The 21,696-nt window shown below is 40.8% G+C and overlaps 1 protein-coding gene across 11 annotated transcripts in view; it reads right to left on the reverse strand.

Moving 5' to 3' along the window:
* lrrfip2 (leucine rich repeat (in FLII) interacting protein 2) overlaps nt 1-21,696 on the reverse strand; it is a 240,862-nt gene that overhangs the window by 9,178 nt on the left and 209,988 nt on the right. For 9 of the 11 annotated variants that reach the window (XM_060925508.1, XM_060925518.1, XM_060925517.1 and 6 more), the window contains 4 exons: nt 10,923-11,024; nt 3,209-3,341; nt 2,916-2,965; nt 203-323 (listed from right to left, as the gene is read on the reverse strand). In XM_060925508.1, coding sequence (XP_060781491.1) covers nt 203-323; nt 2,916-2,965; nt 3,209-3,341; nt 10,923-11,024 — 406 coding nt within the window. The remainder of the gene's footprint in view (nt 1-202; nt 324-2,915; nt 2,966-3,208; nt 3,342-10,922; nt 11,025-21,696) is intronic. The other 2 variants (XM_060925515.1, XM_060925516.1) reach the window with 1 other exon arrangement.

Raw genomic sequence — 21,696 nt, forward strand, 5'->3', positions numbered from 1 at the left:
TTGCTTTATGCAACATTTTTGCATTTTTTAAAAAATTACAGACCTTTTTGCAAACTTTTTAGATTGATTTATTAAACTCTACACTTCCGATGTTCAGATTTTTAGCCATTTTAAAGGCCTTTAATTGCTTCATGAAAAGGGAAATATGTAAATAACAAACAAACAAACAAAAAACCCCTTTCAACTGCTCACGTGTGCTTACTCTGCATTTCAATAAAGTTCAAGTCGGTGCCATTTTCTATTCGTTCTCCATCTGAGTAAACACTTTCCATCTTAGAATGTTTCTGTCTCTCCTCCTGTAGCTGCGTTTTTAGTTTCCTGATCTGTCAGGTGCAAAAGCAAGAAAAACGTCAGTAAATACCCTCCTTCTGGGCAAATACATACTTATGCTGATTAACTTAATATTTATTATTATATCCACATTCACTGGATATGAGCAATCGCACGCTCTAATTGGCTACTCTACTACTAGGATATCAGCTCATATACTGTCAGAAGAGAAAAACAAAATGGCGCCAGCGTGTTTTGCTGAACCAGCCGAGGATGAAATAAACGCTACTCGAAAACAAACCTCCCCCCCAAAAAAAAAAACACTAAAGTCAATTTGTGCAGCAACTGATAGGTTTTTAAGAAGTCCGCCTAAGAGGAAATTATTTTGTCTGACGTTTAGTACCGTATTTTTCGGACTATAGAGGGCTACTGCATGACGTCACCGCGCCGTGAGATTCTGTTAGGCGCCATATTGGAAGACCAAGTACACGCACTCACAATATAAAACAAAGTACGAGCGAGAGTAAAGTGACATGATGGATGATAATTCGGGTTATGTGAGTACGTTACCAGCTGCAGAAAGGGCGCGGTATGTGGAGAAACTGGCTGTGATTGATGGGTTTGACCCATATGATAAGACTCGGGGCAAGGGAGAATGGAAACATAAGGAGGACCTGACACCAATTCTGCCATCTGTTTGCTACCCAGACATTGTAAACTATTTGTTGTTTACACCCAGTGCCTACACTGCTGATGACCTGAAAGCCTACAAAGGGCTACAGGCTTACAATTATGTTGTTAGTGGCTTGGTTCGTGATATTACAGCTGTTGTTAAGAATAAACTACACATAGTTATGGCCAAGGTAATCTCATTGATATTTATCTTTTAATAATATATCTTTTCAGTTGAAAAATTAATACTTTTTGTTACTATTAAGGTATCCATAATTTAGGTTAATTTATCCAAATTATACATATGTATTTATGATATATGCCTACACAACTATGCTTTATTTATATAATAGGAGGGAGAGCAAGCCCCAAACCATCCTAAATTATTATTATTAAATTGTAGAAGTCTGGGAGGCTTGCTCCTCATACAGTTATCAACTTGGGGCCACTTTAGCATGTTTTAAATCTGAATTTCTTGCGTTTGCTTACCTCAAAGTGTCCGCAGATCATGCACAGACTTATCCATTATATCCACAGTTTTTTGCCAAGTCTCTCACAGGTTTCTTTCAAGTCTACTGTTGGGCCAATAAATCATAAATAAAACAGCTCAGATTTGTTTGTTTAAGTCGTTTGCCACTCCACTTTATTCTCGTGGGTTCACATACTGCTGCCGTTATTATCCCCTAATCACGAGTTTGTTGGTCTTCCAAAATGGCGCAGGGTCTGTTTACTTCCGGTTTCGGGTGACGTCAGTGAAATTCCTCTATAAGTCGCACTTTTTTTCATGGTTCGGCTGGCCATGCGACTTATACTCCGGTGCGACGTATATATGTTTTTTTTCACCGCGAGAGGGCGCTATGTAGCTTTGCATGCAAGTATGTGCCGTGTACTCTATTAATACCACTGAAAGAAAAAAAATACCGTTCCAACTGACGACAACAAAAAGCATTTTTAAAAATAACTCTCCTTCCAAGATGAACTTTATCCTTCGTCTCTGATGTTATGGTGTTAATGGTCTGAATAACGTTTAATGTTTTTATCTGATATGACGTTAACTGGCAGGCGCACTTTCTGCCTGTTTTTTTCTCTGAGTGGCTGTTGTTGTTTTTCACTAGATGGTTGTTTTTACTACCGTACCTGTCTTTGGAGATGATATACCTATAGCCTACTTGGCCTCTGATTTGATTAAATAAAATTCGACAAAAGTGAAGAATGACACTCCTCGATGATGACTACAGCTTTAATAACAAAGATGAAAGAGCCATGGGGCGATAATAAGCCCTACCGGTAAAAATAATCTAAAAGCAAACTGATTAATGCATCAGTAATAGGCTACTAATATTAGTTATAATAATAATATAGGCTATTAGTAATAACGGTAGTGATAGTATTAAAGATAGTAGTAGATATTTAAAATAATCAGACGAGGCTACTTACAGGGCAAAGGGCGCGTTATCACTGCTCAGCTGTTCGTTTATTAAATAAACAATGCAGTCGCGCAGTAACCACGCGCCGCTTATCAGATAGAATCACACATTCTATGGATAGAATAACCCTTCAAAAAAGTGCGACTTGTAGTCCGGTGCGACGTATATATGTTTTTTTCGTCTTCATAATGCATTTTTTGGCTGATGCGACTTAAACTCCGGAGCGACGTATAGTCCGGAAAATACGGTATAAAGCTTTTATTTATCGATTTGCAAAAAATAAAAATGCTGTTTCTCTAAATCAAGTGAATGTGGATAGAATAAAACAGTTATTCCACTCAATCTCGTCGTACATGGCTTATAGCCAACTCGGTGCTACGCGCCTTATCGGCTATCAGATCATGTACGACTCGATTTCGTGGAACAACTGGTAAATATGTATGGGCTGCAAAGAGACAGTAGTAATGTACTCATTCTTCTATTGCCAATACTTCTACTAAACAATTTAGATATACTACTACTAATAATAATAATCGATCATCATACTTGGGATAAAAGTTCTTCTTTTTCTTCAGCAAGCTTTCGTAGTCGAATATCTGTTGTGGAAAAAGAAAAGTATTTACGACTATGGCATAGTATTTGTCCCCTTAAAACAGTGCGTTTATAATCTCCTGCACAACAATACTTACAAGAATTTCTAATTACACTCGTTATACAAAAAAAAACAAAAAAAAACCATACCAAACTCGATTCTTTATTACACTGCTCTCTACACCTGCGTAATATCTCAAAGAATGTCTAACATAGTCACAAGTTTATTGGCTCAATATGTTTCATACCCAGAGGTCCATCTCCAGCTGACTCCAGAACTTGAGCAGCTTCCTGAGTGACGAGAGTGATCGCTGAGGTGTGGGAGTCAGGACTGACATCCCCATTGGGCATGCCCTCGGGAATGATAACCAGCCCATGTTTCTGTGGGGAGCGGGATAAAGACGTGAGATTTAATGCTTTTCAAACACAGAATATATGCAACACTAAAGATTATGCATCATCAAAGGGAGCCTTGTTAGGTTACAAGCCTTTTGGAAATTACAAGATCCCCAGCTTTATTAAAAAAAAAAAAAATACCGAGCCCCTGTTAACACCAACAAATCAATCAGATTTATTTATTAACTTATTTTTTTTAATTTAAATGTTAAATGTAAAAAAAAACCCAAACAAACAAAAAAACACATTACAAGAAATGAGCGCGCTGTTTGGGTTAATATTTGTGTTTATATCCTAGTTGCGAACTAGTTCATACTAATGATATGAAAAATTGACATGGGTAGTCTGGTGGTTTTTTGTTTTTCTTTTTCAATCTAACCTCGATATTTGTATCGACCACATCTGCAATGCATGTAAAATTACCATGGGCAGGTATTTCAACATACTTCCCTATAGAGGTTTTCGACGTGATGTCACAGGTGACGTGACGCCCCGGTGTCCACCATTTTGAAGGTCAAGCTAGCTAATGTCAACAACAGTAGCTAGTATGTTACTGTAGCAATGTTTATGTTCAGTCATTTGGATGACTGTTAAAACCTTTCAGTCTCAAGTTTTTCCTTTACTGGATTTACTAGTTTACTGAGCTAGCGCGCTCGGGCAGGCTGGGAGCTAGCGCGCGCTAGCTCAGTAAACTAGTAAATACAGTAAAGGAAAAACTTGAGACTGAAAGGTTTTAACAGTCATCCAAATGACTGAACATAAACATTGCTACAGTAACATACCAGCTATGATGTTGTTGACATTAGCTAGTGCTAACAGCTAGCTGCTAGTAAACTGCTACAACACAGACACCAACCCTAATAATACAGTTCTTGGTTATTGCCTGGTAACAGCAAATTTATAACGGGCCATGTCTCAACAGACTAAGAAGTTATTTCAATGACATTTAATAACATTTTGTTTATCCTGAGGACCGAAAGTAAATGAAAATGTGAACAAACCTTAGCTGTAATAAGATGGCGACCACCGGCTCCAGGGACAACCCGCTGATGTAGGCATGTTACCCAGCCTGGTTTTTAACGACATAGGTATACAGATCACGTGGGCCGAAGTCAGGTAAAGACGAGGGCTTGGTGTACTTCCGTACGTCAGTGAACAATCCTGGTGGAATCAGGTAAACGTCGTTCTCTAAGCCTGCTAACCTCAATTTTTGCAAATACCTCTCCCTCTGCTCGCCCTGTAAATGCCCTACGTCACTGGATAGTGAAGGTGTTTTCTGCATCTCGCTCCTTTTTCTTTTATGTTTTTTCCCTGGTATTTCCCACACGCCTGACTGCAGGTCAGGAAGATCACCCGCGCTGCAAAGCCAGAAAAAGATAGCCTGGTAACGTGTACGGATCACGTACACCAGCATCATTGATTTTCTGGTGATATCGCTTCTTACTCGCGTCATCTAGGCCGGATAAAATACTTGACAATGAGACTTCGTCATGATCAACAGTGTATCGCTACCGGTAGTCGCCATATTTGTGACCGTCAAAATGGCGCCGGCTACTTGTTGACATGGGAACGGTCACGTGGGTCGAAAACCTCTATACAGAGAAATACACCCATTTACCTCAAATTTACTCACAGTCCTGTGAAAAAGTAATTGCCCCTTCCCGAGTTCTTTATTTTTCGGATATTTTGCACTTAATTGTTTCAGATTTTCAAATAAAATTTAAGAAAAAGACAACCTGAGTAAAGACAAAATACAGTTTTTGAATGATCAATTCATTTATTAAAGGGAAAAAAAAGTTATTCAACACTAACTTCCCCTGTGTGAAAAAGTAACTGCCACTTAGTTACTCAATCAACCAATTAACCAAATTTGCTCGATTCAAAGTAGGGTTCAGTTAGAGTAGACACCACCAGGCTTGATTACTGCCAGTCCTGCTGAATCTTAATATCAAATAAATAGAACCTTTCCAGTAATGTCAAATTTATTTTTTATACAGCTTTTAACAATAGACATTGTCGCAAAGCAGCTTTACAGAATTTTAATGACTTTAAACATGAGCTAATTTTATCCCTAATCTATCCCCAATGAGCAAGCCTGTAGCGATGGTGGCAAGGAAAAACTCCCTCAGACGACATTAGGAAGAAACCTCGAGAGGAACCAGACTCAAAAGGGAACCCATCCTCATTTAGGTGATAACAGATAGCGTGATAACATTTTTACAGTTTTAACATGTGATGTAGGCTAAAAGGTCTCAACAAACAGCACTCTATGCTGTGATCAAAAGAAATTCCAGAACAGATGATAAAGATAATTATTCAAATACATCAGTCTGAAAAGGGTTACAAATGGAACAGTGGCCATCTTACCAAATTAACAGGTTGCAAGGTGAAAGTCACTGCTAACGATAAGGAATATAAAAACTTTTCACATTTGCCAAAGACACCTTGATAACCCTTTGACTTTGAGATAATGTTTTTGGACTGAGGAGTCAAAAATGTAACTTTTTTTTTTTAAGAAGACATGTCTGTGAAGGTTCTCAGTCATCCAGGTCGTCATAATCCGTAGGTGCTAAAGAAGGCAACTGGACTTGCTTGAAATCCTTGAAGACGTTTCACCTCTCATCCGAAAGCCTTCTTCAGTTCTGTCTGACTACTGGGGAGTTCTAGGTGTTTATCTTCTAGTGGACCAAAAGCAACCCTAAGGAGAGTCGTTGAGGTCACGAGTCATTGACCCTCTCAGGCTACATCCACACGACAACGGCAACGAGATTTTTTTTTTTTTAAATATCGCGTCCACATGGGCAACGGATCAGTAAAATATCAGGTTCATATGGCAACGCAACGCTTGCTGAAAACGATGCAATACATATGCCACACCTCTACGTGCGCTGTAAGACGGTCCCTTCGGAGACACCAGAACAACAGAAGTAGACACATGCGCATAACTGCGCATGCGCACAGTGACTATCCCTGTCACGGTCACACGCACACACTTTCTCACTCCCTATCCTATGGATATAGTCCCTTTAAATCACGTGCTTGTTTTTTGAATGGAGACGCGGAAAGAGGAATGAACGGGGGTAGATGGAAGGCGGTACGCCAACATTCTGATATCCTCCAGAATTCTTTAATGGTCCGGAATAAATTGAATGCTACACGTTGATGGATTACTTTGTTCTTCTACGCCCTTTTTGAGGAATGTATTGTCAGACTTAAACCAACATCTGAAGAGGTGAGATCGCTCCTTTTTTTCCCCTATTTTTGCTGGCAGGATTGACTCTGCCCTAAGGGCTATTCTCTCACCCTCTCTCTCTCTCTCTCACTTTGCACCATTACACAATAAATATTCACAGTGAAAATATTTTGTAAGCGCGTTTCATGAACCAAGTTATAGGATTTGTTGACAACTCGCATCGAGTTCGTTACACTTCTACCCAGCGTGAAGCACTGACAGTCATGCGGTTGTGACGTCATTGTAAACAAATCCGTTCTACTCATCCAGACGACTTCGCAACGGCTCCGTTGCCAGATTTTTTCACTCTGGAACCCGTTCTCAAAAGATTTCGTTTTGGGGCACCCAAAACACCGGTGCCGTGTGGACGCCAGGCCGAAACGATAAACAATTTTATCAGATTCACCTGAATCCGTTGCCGTGTGGACAGGGCCTCAGCCATCTTGTAAGGTGGTTAGGGTCACTGGAAGCCGGGTGTGAACGGTGTTAGCAACCTAGAGGGTCGTTAGGGTGATCTGTAGGTTGTTGGCCCTCTCTGCCATAATGTGAGTTGAAGTTTCTGTTACATCTAGAGTAGAGCGAACACCGCATTCCACAATAAGAACATGATACCTACAAGTCAAACAGGGTGGTGGTGTGACGGAGTGGGGATGCTTTGCTGCTTCAGAACCTGGGTAACTTGCTATAACTGACAGAACCATGAATTCTTTACCAGAAAAGAGCAATTGGGTTTGCTTGACAATGATCTGAAGCACAAGAGCAAGTCCAGCTCTGAATGGCTCAAAAGAAGGTTTGGGAGTGGTCAAGTCCTGACTTGATCCTCATTGAGATGCTGTGATGGAACCTTTCGTGCTTGAATGCCCATGACTTCATACGGTAGGGCAGTTCATGCACTTCAGTGTGGCTGAATTAAAACAATTCTGCAAAGAAGCATTCACAGCAATGGAAAGGTCACAGTTCAGAGCAATGTGAAAGACTGAAACATGTTTCAGTTGTTGCTGTGAAAGCTGCCACAACCAGTTATTAAGTTTAGTGGAGCAATTGCTTTTTCACACTGGGGGTAAAGGTGCTACACTTTGTGTTTTCTTCTGCTCTCTTTTTTTATATTACATTTTCTATAAAGATCTGAAACCATTTAGTTCGAAAAACATGCAAAAGTAGATTAAATCAGGAGGGGGCAAATACTTCATGGCACCATATGATGGAAGACTAAGGGCAGAGAAATCTGTTTATAAAAGCATTATTGTAGAACACTTTCATGAATTCTTACAACATATTTGTAAGTGAAACCTGAAATTTGTATAATTTGGGTCGGGATGCGACTGCTCTTCTAGAAGGAAGAACTGAAGAGTTTGGCTCCAAAACACGATTGCCATTGTCAAAAAATCGAGTTATCGCCAAAAGAAGTTTGGCATTTAATTGCTCTTCAAAGTTCTAAAATCAATTGTATGCAAAATATGACATCTAGCACAGTTCTCTGCATTTTATATCCCCTTTCTTTCCAAATCTACTGATTTTCAGCAGAATACGATTTCTCTGCTTGACCAATCAGCACACCATTCAAATACAGAAATAGTAATGACAGCTCCCGCTGACCATCAACATCGTAGAGAATACCTGTCTTTTAGTGATAATTTGAATGAAATAAATGAATGACTTTTATGGAATCAAATATTTCTTATCTTCATGTTTTATATTATTATTCCAGTAGAGAATGTAGTCTAATGTTATTTTCCTGATTCCTCCTGGGATCTAGCTCCCGATGAGTGTAAAATGTGTTAGTCAATAATCCCACATTATTTTTTAAAAAGCAAATTAAAAATAAGTGCTGGATAAAAACCCAACTATAAACTCAATCAATGTAATTTGGGAAAATCGTGGTCCAATATAAGAGATGGTCCACGTTCAGAGGCTGTCATATGTCTAGATCAACTTCACTTCTTGTTTCTAGTTATATATCACACAAAAAAATCGTTTTTATTGATGTAATGGATTTATTGCATTTTGGGAAAGATGTGTCACGGCTATATTGCATTTTGGAAAAAAAAAATTCTTTTTTCCCCAAAATCTAGATTTAACATTAATTTTAATATAGACATTTTTAACATTAAAAATCAAAATCTAGATTTGGATTTTTAATGTTAGTACAACTTCATAGGGTTATATTAACGTTTCAAACAGAATATAGTGGTTTTCGTGCTACCAATTTTTTTTGGAAAGAAAATACTTTTTTTCCCTCAAGTTTATTATAGTGGATTTATCGCATTTTGGAACCAAACTCTTCAATTATTGTGTTACCAGTGTAGCCATGTGTGTCTTTTGTTACACCGTCCCAACTTTTATGAAACGTGTTGCTGGCATCAAATTCAAAATGAGCATATATTTTTCAAAAAACAATAAAATCTCTCGGTTTCAACAGTTGATATGTTGTCTTTGTATTATTTTCAATGAAATGTAGGGTTTCCGTGATTTACAAATCTTCACATTCTGTTTTTACTTATGTTTTACACAGTGTCCCGAGTGTTTTGGAATTGGAGTTGTAAAGGACGGATAGGAGAAATCTAAAAAAGCTTTTAATTAATTTGCAAAACGTTCTAAAAACTTGGTTTTGCTTTGCCATTATGGGTTACTCCGTGTAGATTAATGGCAAAGAAGTCAATTTAATCAATTTAAAATAAACTAGAGTTACACATTAGGGTGGTCTGGAAATGTATGGGAAAAATTTTTTTTTTACCAAAACATTCCGACCACCCTACCATTTTTTTATATAGGCTAAAAGAAGGCAACAAGCAAAATTTCAGAAAAATTGGTTAATATTTAGAGGTGCCACACGAGGTTGCAAATCGGGTTAAGCCATTAACATTAGTTGGTGCGTAGACTGTTGCAGAGAAGATCTCAAACCCCCAAAAAGTCACAGTTCTAGAGGGAATATGCCACGTCTATGAAAAAGAAGAGGCAGGAAGAGTTTATAGACTGATAGAAGGTTAACTTTCATGCACTAAGGGCTTCTTAAACAATGAGCACTGATCGTAATATGCTGATGAAGTTGTGAATGTTTTTCTTTCTATGTTTTTCAGATGGCTAGCAACAGTAAGGTGGGGTTTACATTAGACCGTATCAGCGGATCATCAGATTAACGTTTTTAAAACGATTAGTGTGCACACAGCAACGCCAATACACGATTTGCGTGCACACAGCAACACCAATACACGGATACGCTCGGCTCCGCAGGCATCCTGCGCTCCAAATCACTCCGCCCTGAACAGCGAGTGCCCTCTGGAGGGTGCGCACTCCGGCCCTGCGCAGCTCACAGAGCGCGCGAGTGAAGTGCACAAGCAGTGATTCGGGACTGAGCCGCTGTGTGTGTGATCCCAGCGCATATCACTTACCACTTGCAAGTGGAAGGATGGCAAGCCTAAAGACAATCATAACTACACAATGGGCAGTATTTGCATCAGTATTTGCAGTATTTTCATACTTTTATACTCTTTAATGAAAGGTGATACAAGGCGGAAGTCCGCGCCGTTTTTCAGCAGTCGCGTCACATGACCAACGCCAGCGAATCAGGAAGGTGGATGTCACAGTGACGTTGTCCAATGACGACGCCAGCTAGAGCTCGGCACAGCATATCCACGTATTCTCAATGTTTACACAGCACCGGAGCTGACACGATCTGGATTGAATACGTGGACCCTGGCGGATTCCCGTTTCCCGGCGGTTTAATGTAAACGGACAGCGCATCCGCGAAGAAAACGAGACAGATACGGTCTAATGTAAACTTGGCCTAATACAAGTAGTACCGGTGGTGCAAAGCACAAAACCAGAAAGGACAATTATGTTTGGTTAATTGGTCCCACTTCCAAGGAACTGTCTGGGAGAAAGCGTCCTCCTGCTAGGGAAGTCCTTAGTGTGTTCTTTTATCTCCACAAGATACCATAATACCGAAGGGTTTAGAAAATCACAGACAAGTAATAGCTATTGTTACTTTGAACACAGGAAGTTATATTACTGTATTGTTTGTATTAATATGAAACAGTTAATAAGCCGCATTATTTTATATTGTGTCTTGAGTGAAAACTTTAACGGCTTTGTGGCACCTCTAAACATTGTTCAATCTTAACCAAATTTCGTGCAATAACTTCTTTTAGGCAATGTAAAAAAAAAAAAAAAAAAAAGGTAAGGTGGTCGTAACAAAATCCTAAAAAAAAAATTTTGGGACCACCCTATTACACATTAACTAGAATTCAAGGGGGAACATTTATAAATGTACAAAACCCATCATTAAGAAGTCTTTTATCCATTGCTCCATTTATTGGTCTTCAGCACTGACATACCTCTACTGTTTTGGATTTCCCCTTGAGGTCAGCCAGCTCATCTCTGAGCTCATCCCTCTCATTCCTAATGCAATCAAAGTACTCTTTCTGTCTCTCTAAAGCCTGGCCAAAAGCAGGGCAGGAAAGAGAGAAGAGCCATGAGGAGAACAAGTGGAGAAAGACAGGCCACGTTGATGCAGACAAGACATAACGGTCAGCATGCACAGACTGCATGGTTAACATGCAAAGTCGACATCGCAGAAAGTACAGAAAAGTGGCATGAACAAGATGACACATGCTTATTCACACAGCGTTACAGCTAAATTGGCAGAGTGAGAGAAAAGCTGAGGTTAAAGAGAAATATAAAGGTGTTTAATTCGCTCTGTTCACCTTTATTCATACATGTGTACTGGCGTGAGAAATTCTGTTCAAATACATCTGGCTAAAAACGGAGTTTTCTGCTGAATACACGCTTTGTCAAATCAAGTGCGATTTCTGCACCCAGTGAATGCAACACTTTGATCAAGTTGTTGCAGAGCTACTGGCATGAGAACAAGCAAGTACACTCGCCTTCAATTTTACGTTATTGACTTATCAGAGCCTAAACAACAATTCTGCCATCCTCACCAATGTCTATACACAAACAAATAACCTCAGGTGATGACAGCAACAACCGAGAGAGAGAAAAAAGATTTCAATATCTGAACTGCTCACCTACATAAAGAGAAACAACATTAATAACAATAAAGAAAAAAAAACATTGAATTACAGGGAATGTCCAAACTTTTGACTAATATTCTATAGAGTAGAACATTTTTAGATATAGTCAAAATGTGATTAATGAAGGGCTTCCTGGGCCACCACAGAAATGTTTATCTCAACTGATATACTTTATCCTCTTGTGTTTTTTGTAGATTTTGTCCTTCATAATATTGCATAATGTGTTCTCTGTCTACCAAACCCTCACCATAAACATTTCAATGCTCTTGATATACACTGCAAATTATAAATAAAAAATTTATTGCCCTACATTGTATCTGTGACCAATCTCAGTCATCCAAGTACATAGTAATCTGTGGTTGGTTGAAGAGAGCAACTGGACTTGCTTGAAGATTCTTGAAAACGTTTCACCTCTCATCCTAAAGGCATCCTCAGTTCTGACTGACTAATAGGGAGTATCCAGTATTTATCCTCTCATGGATCATCAGTCAGTGCGTTTACATGCACATCCAAATCGAGCTACTGTCGGTAATTGAGCTAAGGGTCCCAGCAGGGGTGCCAGAGGAATCCAATCCTACATGCACACAAGGAAATCGAGCTATTGTGTGAGGTACATTGTGCACCCGAGCCACAGGTGGCGCTACACGCCCCATCGTGTTGGTACACTTCCGGTTGTCGTCATGAAGAAGAGCTATTCAAGAGTATAAACAAAGTTATCAGTTCCGTGTTCACAAGAAGAACGACGACGAGGACAGCAACATCGAGAGATGATGTTCCTCCTGACCTCTTCTGCTGCTCGCTACTACTACTGTTGTCATGCCGACCGAGGCTGTTGTGTTTCCCGCTTGTGGCCTCGTCACTTCCGGAAGGGGCAGTGCTGAAGTAAATAGCTCGACTACGTAGCTCGATAGGGTTTACATGCACGAAGTAGCTCGGCTACAATCACATAATCTAGGTCGCGTAGCTCGATTACGAGAAATCCAGTTCGGTTCGATTTCAGCCGAGCTAAGGTGTTTCCATGGCATTTAGAACTTCGATTTCAGTCGAGCTACGGCAGAAATTCGATTTTCTCTATGTGCATGTAAACGCACTGATAGAATCCGAATCAGAATGCTGATGGCTGCATTGTAGGTGGCTGATAAAAGATGTCATAGACACCCACCTCTGTTCAATGGTGGTCGTTCCAGGTTGACAAAAATGAACGATCCTCTCTGGCTAAGATGTCTGCCAGTTTTCTGGAAGTCCTCTCATACTCCCACACCAGTCGAAGGGAACTCATCCCAAAGTGCGTAGAAACATATCTGTGACGAAGGATGCCTTTAGGATGAGAGGCGAAACGTTTTCAAGAATCTTCAAGCAAGTCCAGTTGCTCTCTTCAACCAACCACAGATTACTATGTACCTGGATGACTGAGATTCGTCACAGATATGTTTCTACGCACTTTGGGATGAGTTCCCTTCGACTGATGCGGGAGTATGAGAGGACTTCCAGAAAACTGGCAGACATCTTAGCCAGAGAGGATCGTTCTTTTTTGTCAACCTGGAACGACCATCATTGAACAGAGGTGGGTGTCTATGACATCTTTTATCAGCCACCTACAGTGCAGCCATCAGCATTCGGATTCTATGATGATCCATGAGAGGATAAATACTGGATACTCCCTATTAGACTACGTTCAGACTGCACCCTGAAACGACCCATATCCGATGTTTTTGCCCATATGCGACCTGTATCCGATTTGTTATTGACAATCTGAACGACACAGATCCGATTTTTTTCACATGTGACCCAGGCCGCTTGGATATGTGGTCCTAATTCCGATGCATATCCGTTATTTTCACATGCGACTGCAGTCTGACCGGACAGGTCGCATTCATGTGACCTACACGTCATCAACAAGAGACAAACGTCACTATTCTGCGTTGGCTAATCCCGCCTCTTTGGTGGAAACTTGGAGTGCGTTTTTTTTTTTGTTTACGTAGATGTGCTTATTACGTGTCAATTTGCGCATGCGGGACACTTTTGGGTCGTTTTCCGTTCATATTGGAGATCGCACACAAGTCTCATATAATTGGTAATGTGAACGGCCTAACAAAAAAATCGGATTTCACAACAAATCGGATATGGGTCGTTTCAGGTTGCAGTCTGAACGTAGTGTTAGTCAGACAGAACTGAGGAAGCCTTTAGGATGAGAGGCGAAACGTTTTCAAGAATCTTCAAGCAAGTCCAGTTGCTCTCTTCAACCAACCACAGTGCCCTACATTGTCTATATCTGATTAGGAAAGATACAAATTGTTCTTTAATAGTTGTCCGTATGTGACTCCCAGTAGATTTTCCAGCAGTAAACATTACTGCAGAACTCAAATTGCCTGCTACAGACACGACAAAACACTGACAGTTCTGGGGCCATTTAGCATCATTAGGTTACAATTCTGACTGAATATTTTGTGCTGTGTACTTGCTTATTAGAAAAGCGCACCACTCAGTCAATATAATGATAAAAAATTGTCTTCATGTGATTTAATCCCATGAAGTATTTTGTTTGTGCACCATTTGGTTTTACAAAGAATATTTTCAAGCAATAAATACGAGCAAGGTTTGCTTAATAATATTTATGATGATACGTCAACAACGTAAATGCAAACTAAGAAATTATAAAATAGAGAAAAAAACATTTTTTTAATGCATAGTAAAACATGCAATCTCGTTATGCTTGTTTTTAAAAAATTAGGATTACACACCAATATTTGACTAATACACACCGATCAGCCATAACATTATGACCACTGACAGGTGAAGTGAATAACATTGATTATTCTATCCACATTCACTGGATATGAGCAATCACGCGCTCCGATTGGCTACTCTACTAGTAGGATATCAGCTCATATACCGAGAGTAGAGAAAAACAAAATGGTGGCTTTGTCATCAAGTATTTAAAAGAAAGAGAAATAGCTATAGTTGCGTCTCCTCCGCCCCAATATCTCCTGCTCCACACTCCAACCCAGTCAGTGGCGGTAATGCACCTTTAAGTTGCCAGCCGCCAAAAAAACCCTAAAGAAGAAGACGACGACGAAGAAGAAGAAAAGGGCGGAGTGTGTTACTGAACCAACCGAGGATGAAATAAAAACTCTATTCGAAAACAAAACCCCCCAAAATTAAAAAAAAGCGCTCAAAATATGGAATTCTGATGGTAAGAACATATCTTCTTTTTTTATTTTTCAAGAATTATTATAGCATTTTTTTTTCCACAAATTGCTACTGTGATTTCGCCGGTTTGTTTACATTCTAAGTGGAAATGATTTTGTTGGACGTTTTGTATAAAGCTTTTATTTATCGATTTGCAAAAAATAAAAATGCTCTTGTTTCTCAAAATCCAGCGATTGTGGATAGAATAAAACAGCAATTCCACTCAATCTCGTCATACATGGCTTATAGCCAACTCGGTGCTACGCGCCGCATCGGCTATCAGCTCGTGTACGACTCGATTTCATGGAATAACTGTTAATTATTTCATTACAGTGGCACCTGTCAAAGGGTGGGATATATTAGCAAGAGAACAGTCAGTTCTCAAAGTTGATGTGTTAGAAGCAGGAAAAATGGGCAAGTATAAGGATCTGAGCCAAATTATGATGGTTGGATGACTGGGTCTGAGCATCTCCAAAATGGCACATCTTGTGGGGTGTTCCCGGTATGCAGTGGTTAGTACCCTACCAAAGGTGGTTTAAGGAAGGACAACCGGTGAACTAGCGAAAGGGTCATGGGTGGCCAAGGCTCACTGATTCACATGGGGGCACGAAGGCCACCCTATATGGTCTGATCTCACGGAAGAGCGACTGTTGCACAAACTGCTGAAAAAAAATCAATGCTGACGCCTTTCTGTTTTAACCAGCATTAACTTTTTCAGCAGTTTGTGCTACGGCAGCTCTTCTGTGGGATTGGACCATATAGGGTGGCCTTCGTGCCTCCATGCGAATCAATGACCCTTGCCGCCCATGACACTTTCGGTAGTTCACCAGTTGTCCTTCCTCAAACCACCTTTGGTAGGTACTAACCACTGCATACCGGGAACACCCCACAACACGTGCCATTAGGAGATACTCAGACCCAGTCATCTAGCCATCACTATTTATTTATTTATTTATTACACCGGGAGCCTATCCCGGTGTCTTTTTTTTTTTTCGTTTCCGTTTCCGGTTGAGAGTATGTCGTGCGCGTTCTGGCTGCCGCTTCTCACCGGAGCTTTTTTATTTTATTTTATTTCTTTTTCTATTTTTTTTTCTGTGTGTTTGTGTAGTTTGATGTTTGTTTGAGTGTTTTGTCTGCCGGTTGTGGTGTAGCTCTGGACCCAGTTTTGGGCGTCGGTTCCCTCCAGGCCTTGGTTCGCCGTGGACGATGCCTGTGCTCCCAGGGGTGGACTGCAGTGAGCTCGTTGCTCATTTTACATTGTGGTTGCCCAGCGCTCTGCGCTTTAACGCTTGGCGTGATGTTCTGAGCGATGTTGTTCGGTGGTGTCACGGCAGCTGTGCAGGCGGTTTGGGACACACCAGCGCTCTGCATGGCGGAGCTTCTCTGCTCACTTTGTGGATCCACGGCGTGGTGTTCGAGTGATCTTGCTGACGGCGGCGGTGCTGGAGATGTGGGACTTGTTTTCGTGCGCCTTTTGGTGGGACTGTGGCTGCTACACCACTGGAATTACATCCTGACCCCTACTTGGTGGACTTTTTACTTTTTATTTATTTATTCTCTTTCCTTGTCTATAATTGTAAAGTGTCCTTGGGTTTTTTGAAAGGCGCTATATAAATTTAACATTATTATTATTATTATTATTATTTGGCCCTTGTCAAAGTCGCTCAGATCATTACGCTTGCCCATTTTTCCTGCTTCCAACACATCGACTTTGAGAACTGACTGTTGTCTTGCTGCCTAATCTATCCCACCCCTTGACAGGTGCCATTGTAATAAGATAATGTTATTCACTTCACCTGTGAGTGGTCATAATGTTATGGCTAATCACTGTATATGCTAATATAGATACACTCACCGTCCATTTCATCAGGAACACCTGCATACTTGCACATTCATGCAGTTATCTAATATCAGTTGATTATGTGGCGACAGTGCATGGCATAAAAATCATGCAGATACAGACAAAGAGCTTCAGGTGTACAGATGTTCCTAATAAAGTGGCCGGTGAGTGTATATTAGACTGATAATAGGCATATCAGACGCTCGCTGGCCGTGCTGTGAAAATTGTGCTTACAGACGCACATTTAAATTTCCATATCGGTCATTGCTAAACTCTTGAAGATTTTCTATCGTCAATACCATCATCAGAAAGCTTATAACCTCTGCTTTCCAAAGAAATGTATCTCGTTACAATCTGTTCAGTACTTTGAGAGTAACGGCAGGTTGAAGTTGGGACAACAGGGCACACACTCTGCTCGCGTGACGTCGGGAAACTGCTGGTGCTTTTTGAGTCACGGGAAAGCGGTCAGGCTCGCTCTCTTCTGATCGGTTTCTGACTGGATTACTCACGGATATCAATCAATCAGATAACTTTTATAGGGACGTTCTCTAGTTCTCACTGTTTCGGATGAAATTCAGCAGAATTTTCTGTCGGTTAGTTCTGATGATTCACAGGAAACTCTGAAGTGAGTTTTCATAGCTTTATCTACTTATTTTTTCAAATCAAACTGATTTGTGTAAATAAATAACTATTTTAGAATATAACTGTAGTTGTTTTGATAAGAAATATTGAGATCTTAGTGGTCGGAATGATAGTTAAAAAAATGGAAGTCAGACACGTGAGTGTCAATTTCAAGTCAATCGATTGGAATTGTTTACTGGAGGTGGCTCACACAGTTTTTTCAAGGTTAGCCTTGAAAGCTGTGAATATTAATCAAAATAATCATTTATATTCTTGCATATAAACACTAGTAGGCCCTACTTAGAAATACAAAGGCCGACAGAGCACAAAGAGGGGATTAGAAATAATACTTGATTACTTTTTTATTTTGACAGAGAATGGTAGATATGAATGACAGTCAATGCTTACTTATGTATATTTTATAACTGTATTTCTAAGTTGTAATTGTAATTAACATCGATTGGGTGGTGTAGTGGTTAGCGCTGTCGCCTCACAGCAAGAAGGTCCTGGGTTCGAGCCCCGGGGCCGGCGAGGGCCTTTCTGTGTGGAGTTTGCATGTTCTCCCCGTGTCCGCGTGGGTTTCCTCCGGGTGCTCCGGTTTCCCCCACAGTCCAAAGACATGCAGGTTAGGTTAACTGGTGACTCTAAATTGAGCGTAGGTGTGAATGGTTGTCTGTCTATCACTATGTTCACACTGCAGGCTGAAGTGACTCAAATCCGATTTTTTCGCCCATATGTGACCTGTATCCGATCTTTTATTGACAATATGAACGACACAGATCCGATTTTTTCAAATCCGACCCAGGCCGTTTGGATATGTGGTCCTAATTCCGATTCCTATCCGATCTTTTCTTTTCATATGCGACTTCAGTCTGAACCGCCAGGTCGCATTCATCCGACTTACACGTCATCAACAAGCCACAAACGTCACTATTCTGCGCTGAAGTAGGCGGCGGGTCTCTCAAAAAAAGTTACAACAACATGGCTTTGATGTTCCTTTGAACGGAGGTTGCAGTCACTACCCCGCAGAACGCCTGAGCCAAAACCCTTGCCCTCTTCCTTCTCAACCTCCTCCTTAACATCAGGCTATTGTGCATGTTCTGGCTCCGTCGCAACAACAACTGCATCATCGCCAGGTACTCCATGCTGGCTACTGTCATAGACAGGAAACTTTAGGTTACTTCCGTAAACACTGGCCATGCTCACTGCGTGTGACGTCGTCGTATCCTGCAATGCGCATGCGGAACACTTTTAGGTCGCTTTTCGTTCATACTGAGGATCACATACAAGTCGCATATATTTGTTAATGTGAACGACCTCACAAAAAAATCGGATTTCACAAAAAAATCGGAATTGAGCATTAAGCCTTGCAGTGTGAACGTAGTGTCTGTGTCAGCCCTGTGATGACCTGGTGATTTGTCCAGGGTGTACCCCGCCTTTCGCCCGTAGTCAGCTGGGATAGGCTCCAGCTTGCCTGCGACCCTGCACAAGATAAGCGGCTACAGATAACGGATGGATGGATGGATTCTCCTTCTTTGTGATGTATAAATGAGAGTTAAGATCAGCTTTATATTGCACAAATAAAGCCATCTGGTGAAACTTTGAAGAAGAGAGTGTACCGGTTTAATGGTTTTACCTAATTAGCATAATTTTTTTTTTTTACTACTTTTTCAAATTTTGTACTCCGTATACAACCATCTCTGTGCCTGCCAATTTCCATGTAAATATCTTGAAAAATAAAAAAAGTTATTAAGAAAAAACATTTGATCTCATTCATTAAAGAGGCCCATTTTGGACCCTGTGATCTGAATGCATAACATTACAGCCGTTTTCTAAAAATTAAGCCGTTTCTTCAATCTTTGATTTGTAACATCTCAAGAATGGATAAACATATTTTAATTCTGTTAGAAGCATGTTGTTTTGCATTCAGTTCCGAATTCGACGAGAGCAGTTTCAAGCAATTTGGACTGAATTTGAATTTTCACCTGATATGCCTTCTGATAATGCACACTCATTGTTCACTTTGCTAGAAACACCTGTACACATGCACACTCGTGCCATTATCTAATCAGCTGATCTCCTGGGATTCTCTCACACACACATCTCTAGATAGGTTTTTTTTTCTCTTTTTTATCAGACATCTAGTTTTTAGGTTTGTTTACCTGACATGTTTCGACGCAAGACTGTCGTCTTCCTCAGAGTGTCACCGGATGTTATTGGTGACGCATCTTTTATCAGCTGATGTTTCCGAAGGCGTGGCCTTCCTGTCTGGTTTGACAGGTCGGTCACGCCTTCTACTGTCTGTTCGTCCCCTGCAAGATGGCACTCCAGGTATGGGAGAGCATGTATGCTCCCTCATCCCGGTTGATGGTCCTCGGGCTTCGCTTTCGGATCTCTATGGCCTCCCTGATCCAGCGCTGATGTTTGTTATCTTCTGTGCGGATGACTCTGGCATTCCCCCAGTCCATAATATGATTTTCCCTTTTGCAGTGATCTGTTATAGCTGACTTATAATTTTCCTGTTGTGCCTTTTCTTTTATTGTTTAATATGAGATTCCATGTCAATTATGCAACAAAACTTACATCGGCGAGACAGGAAGGAGTTTCAACACAATAAAAAATGAACATAAGAAAGAGTGCGAAAAGGAGACAGCTACAAGACAAACCTGAACAATAAAAGAAAAGGCACAACAGGAAAATTATAAGTCAGCTATAACAGATCACTGCAAAAGGGAAAATCATATTATGGACTGGGGGAATGCCAGAGTCATCTGCACAGAAGATAAACATCAGCGCTGGATCAGGGAGGCCATGGAGATCCGTAAGCGAAGCCCGAGGACCATCAACCGGGATGAGGGAGCATACATGCTCTCCCATACCTGGAGTGCCATCTTGCAGGGGACGAACAGACAGTAGAAGGCGTGACCGACCTGTCAAACCAGACAGGAAGGCCACGCCTTCGGAAACATCAGCTGATAAAAGATGCGTCACCAATAACATCCGGTGACGCTCTGAGGAAGACGACAGTCGTACGTCGAAACATGTCAGGTAAACAAACCTAAAAACTAGATGTCTGATAAAAAAGAAAAAAAAAACTAACTATATTTAATATAAGACATAATGAACGTAATCGAAAGAATACATCTCTAGAGTTTACACAAAATGGCACGAAAACAAAAACACTGACTGAGCAGCAATTTTGTGGGTGGAAATGACTTGCTGATAAAAGAGGTCGGAGGAAAATGCCCAGATTGGTTTGAACTGCCAGAAAGGGTATAGTAACTCAAACACTCTTTACAACCATGGTGAGCAGAAAAGCATCTCAGCATGCACAAAACATTGAACCTTGAGGTGGATGGGTTACAACAGCAGAAGACTACACTGCGTTCCTCTCCTGTCAGCCAAGAACAAGCATCTGAGGCTATCGTGGGCACAGGGTCACTGAAACTGGACAAATGAAGATAAGATTAAAAAAAAAAAAAAAAAATCAGCTGTTTTTTTATTTTTTACAGTCTTCAATTGTACAGTTTTGGTGAGTCTGTGCCCATGATAGCCTCAGATCCTTGTTCTTGTCTGACAGGACGGGAATCTGATGTGGTCTCATCCGCCTCGGGGTTTGATGTGTTATACTTTCTCAGACCATTTTCTGCTCACCACGGTTGTAAAGCACGATTATTTGAGTTACTACAGACTTTGTCAGCTCAGACCAGTCTGTTCATTCTTCTCGGATCTCTCATAAATAAGGCGTTTCAGCCTGCAGACCCTCTGCTCACGGGATGTTTTTTCTTTTTCGCATTATTCAGTGCAAACTCTACAGGTTATTGTGTGTGAAAATCCAAGGAGATCATTAGTTTCTGAAATACTCAAACCAGCCTATCTGGTACCAACAACGATGCCACAGTTTGTGTCACAGATATCACATATTCCCCATTCCACTGTTTGAAGTGAACATTACCTGAAGCTCTTGACCTGATTCTACATGATTTCTTTGTATTGCTCTGCTGCCATGTGATTGGCTGATGCAACAACAGCATTTTGAGGAAAATGGCGGGCGGTGTTTTTGACAACCTGGCAGGTGCTGTTGTCTCACCTAATATCTTCTGGGGGTACATCCTTAACTTTTACTACGATGAACAAAAAGTTGTCATCCTAGTTGCTCTACTTGATCAATAAAAGACCTTAAGAGCTATCACACGCTGCAATTCTGAACCTGCATTTGTTGACTATCGCGAGTTGGCCTAGTGATTAGCGTGTCCGCCTCTCGATCGGGAGATTGCGAGTTCTACTCACAGTCGGGTCATACCAAAGACCATCATAAAAAATGGTACGGTACCTTCTACCGTCTGGCAAGGCAGGCTGCAATACAGATGCGAGTGGGGAGTCAAACTCTCGTGGTTACCAGAGGACTAGCCCCCCACTGTAACT

This window comes from Neoarius graeffei, chromosome 7 (assembly GCF_027579695.1).
Source record: "Neoarius graeffei isolate fNeoGra1 chromosome 7, fNeoGra1.pri, whole genome shotgun sequence".
NCBI lineage: Eukaryota > Metazoa > Chordata > Actinopteri > Siluriformes > Ariidae > Neoarius > Neoarius graeffei.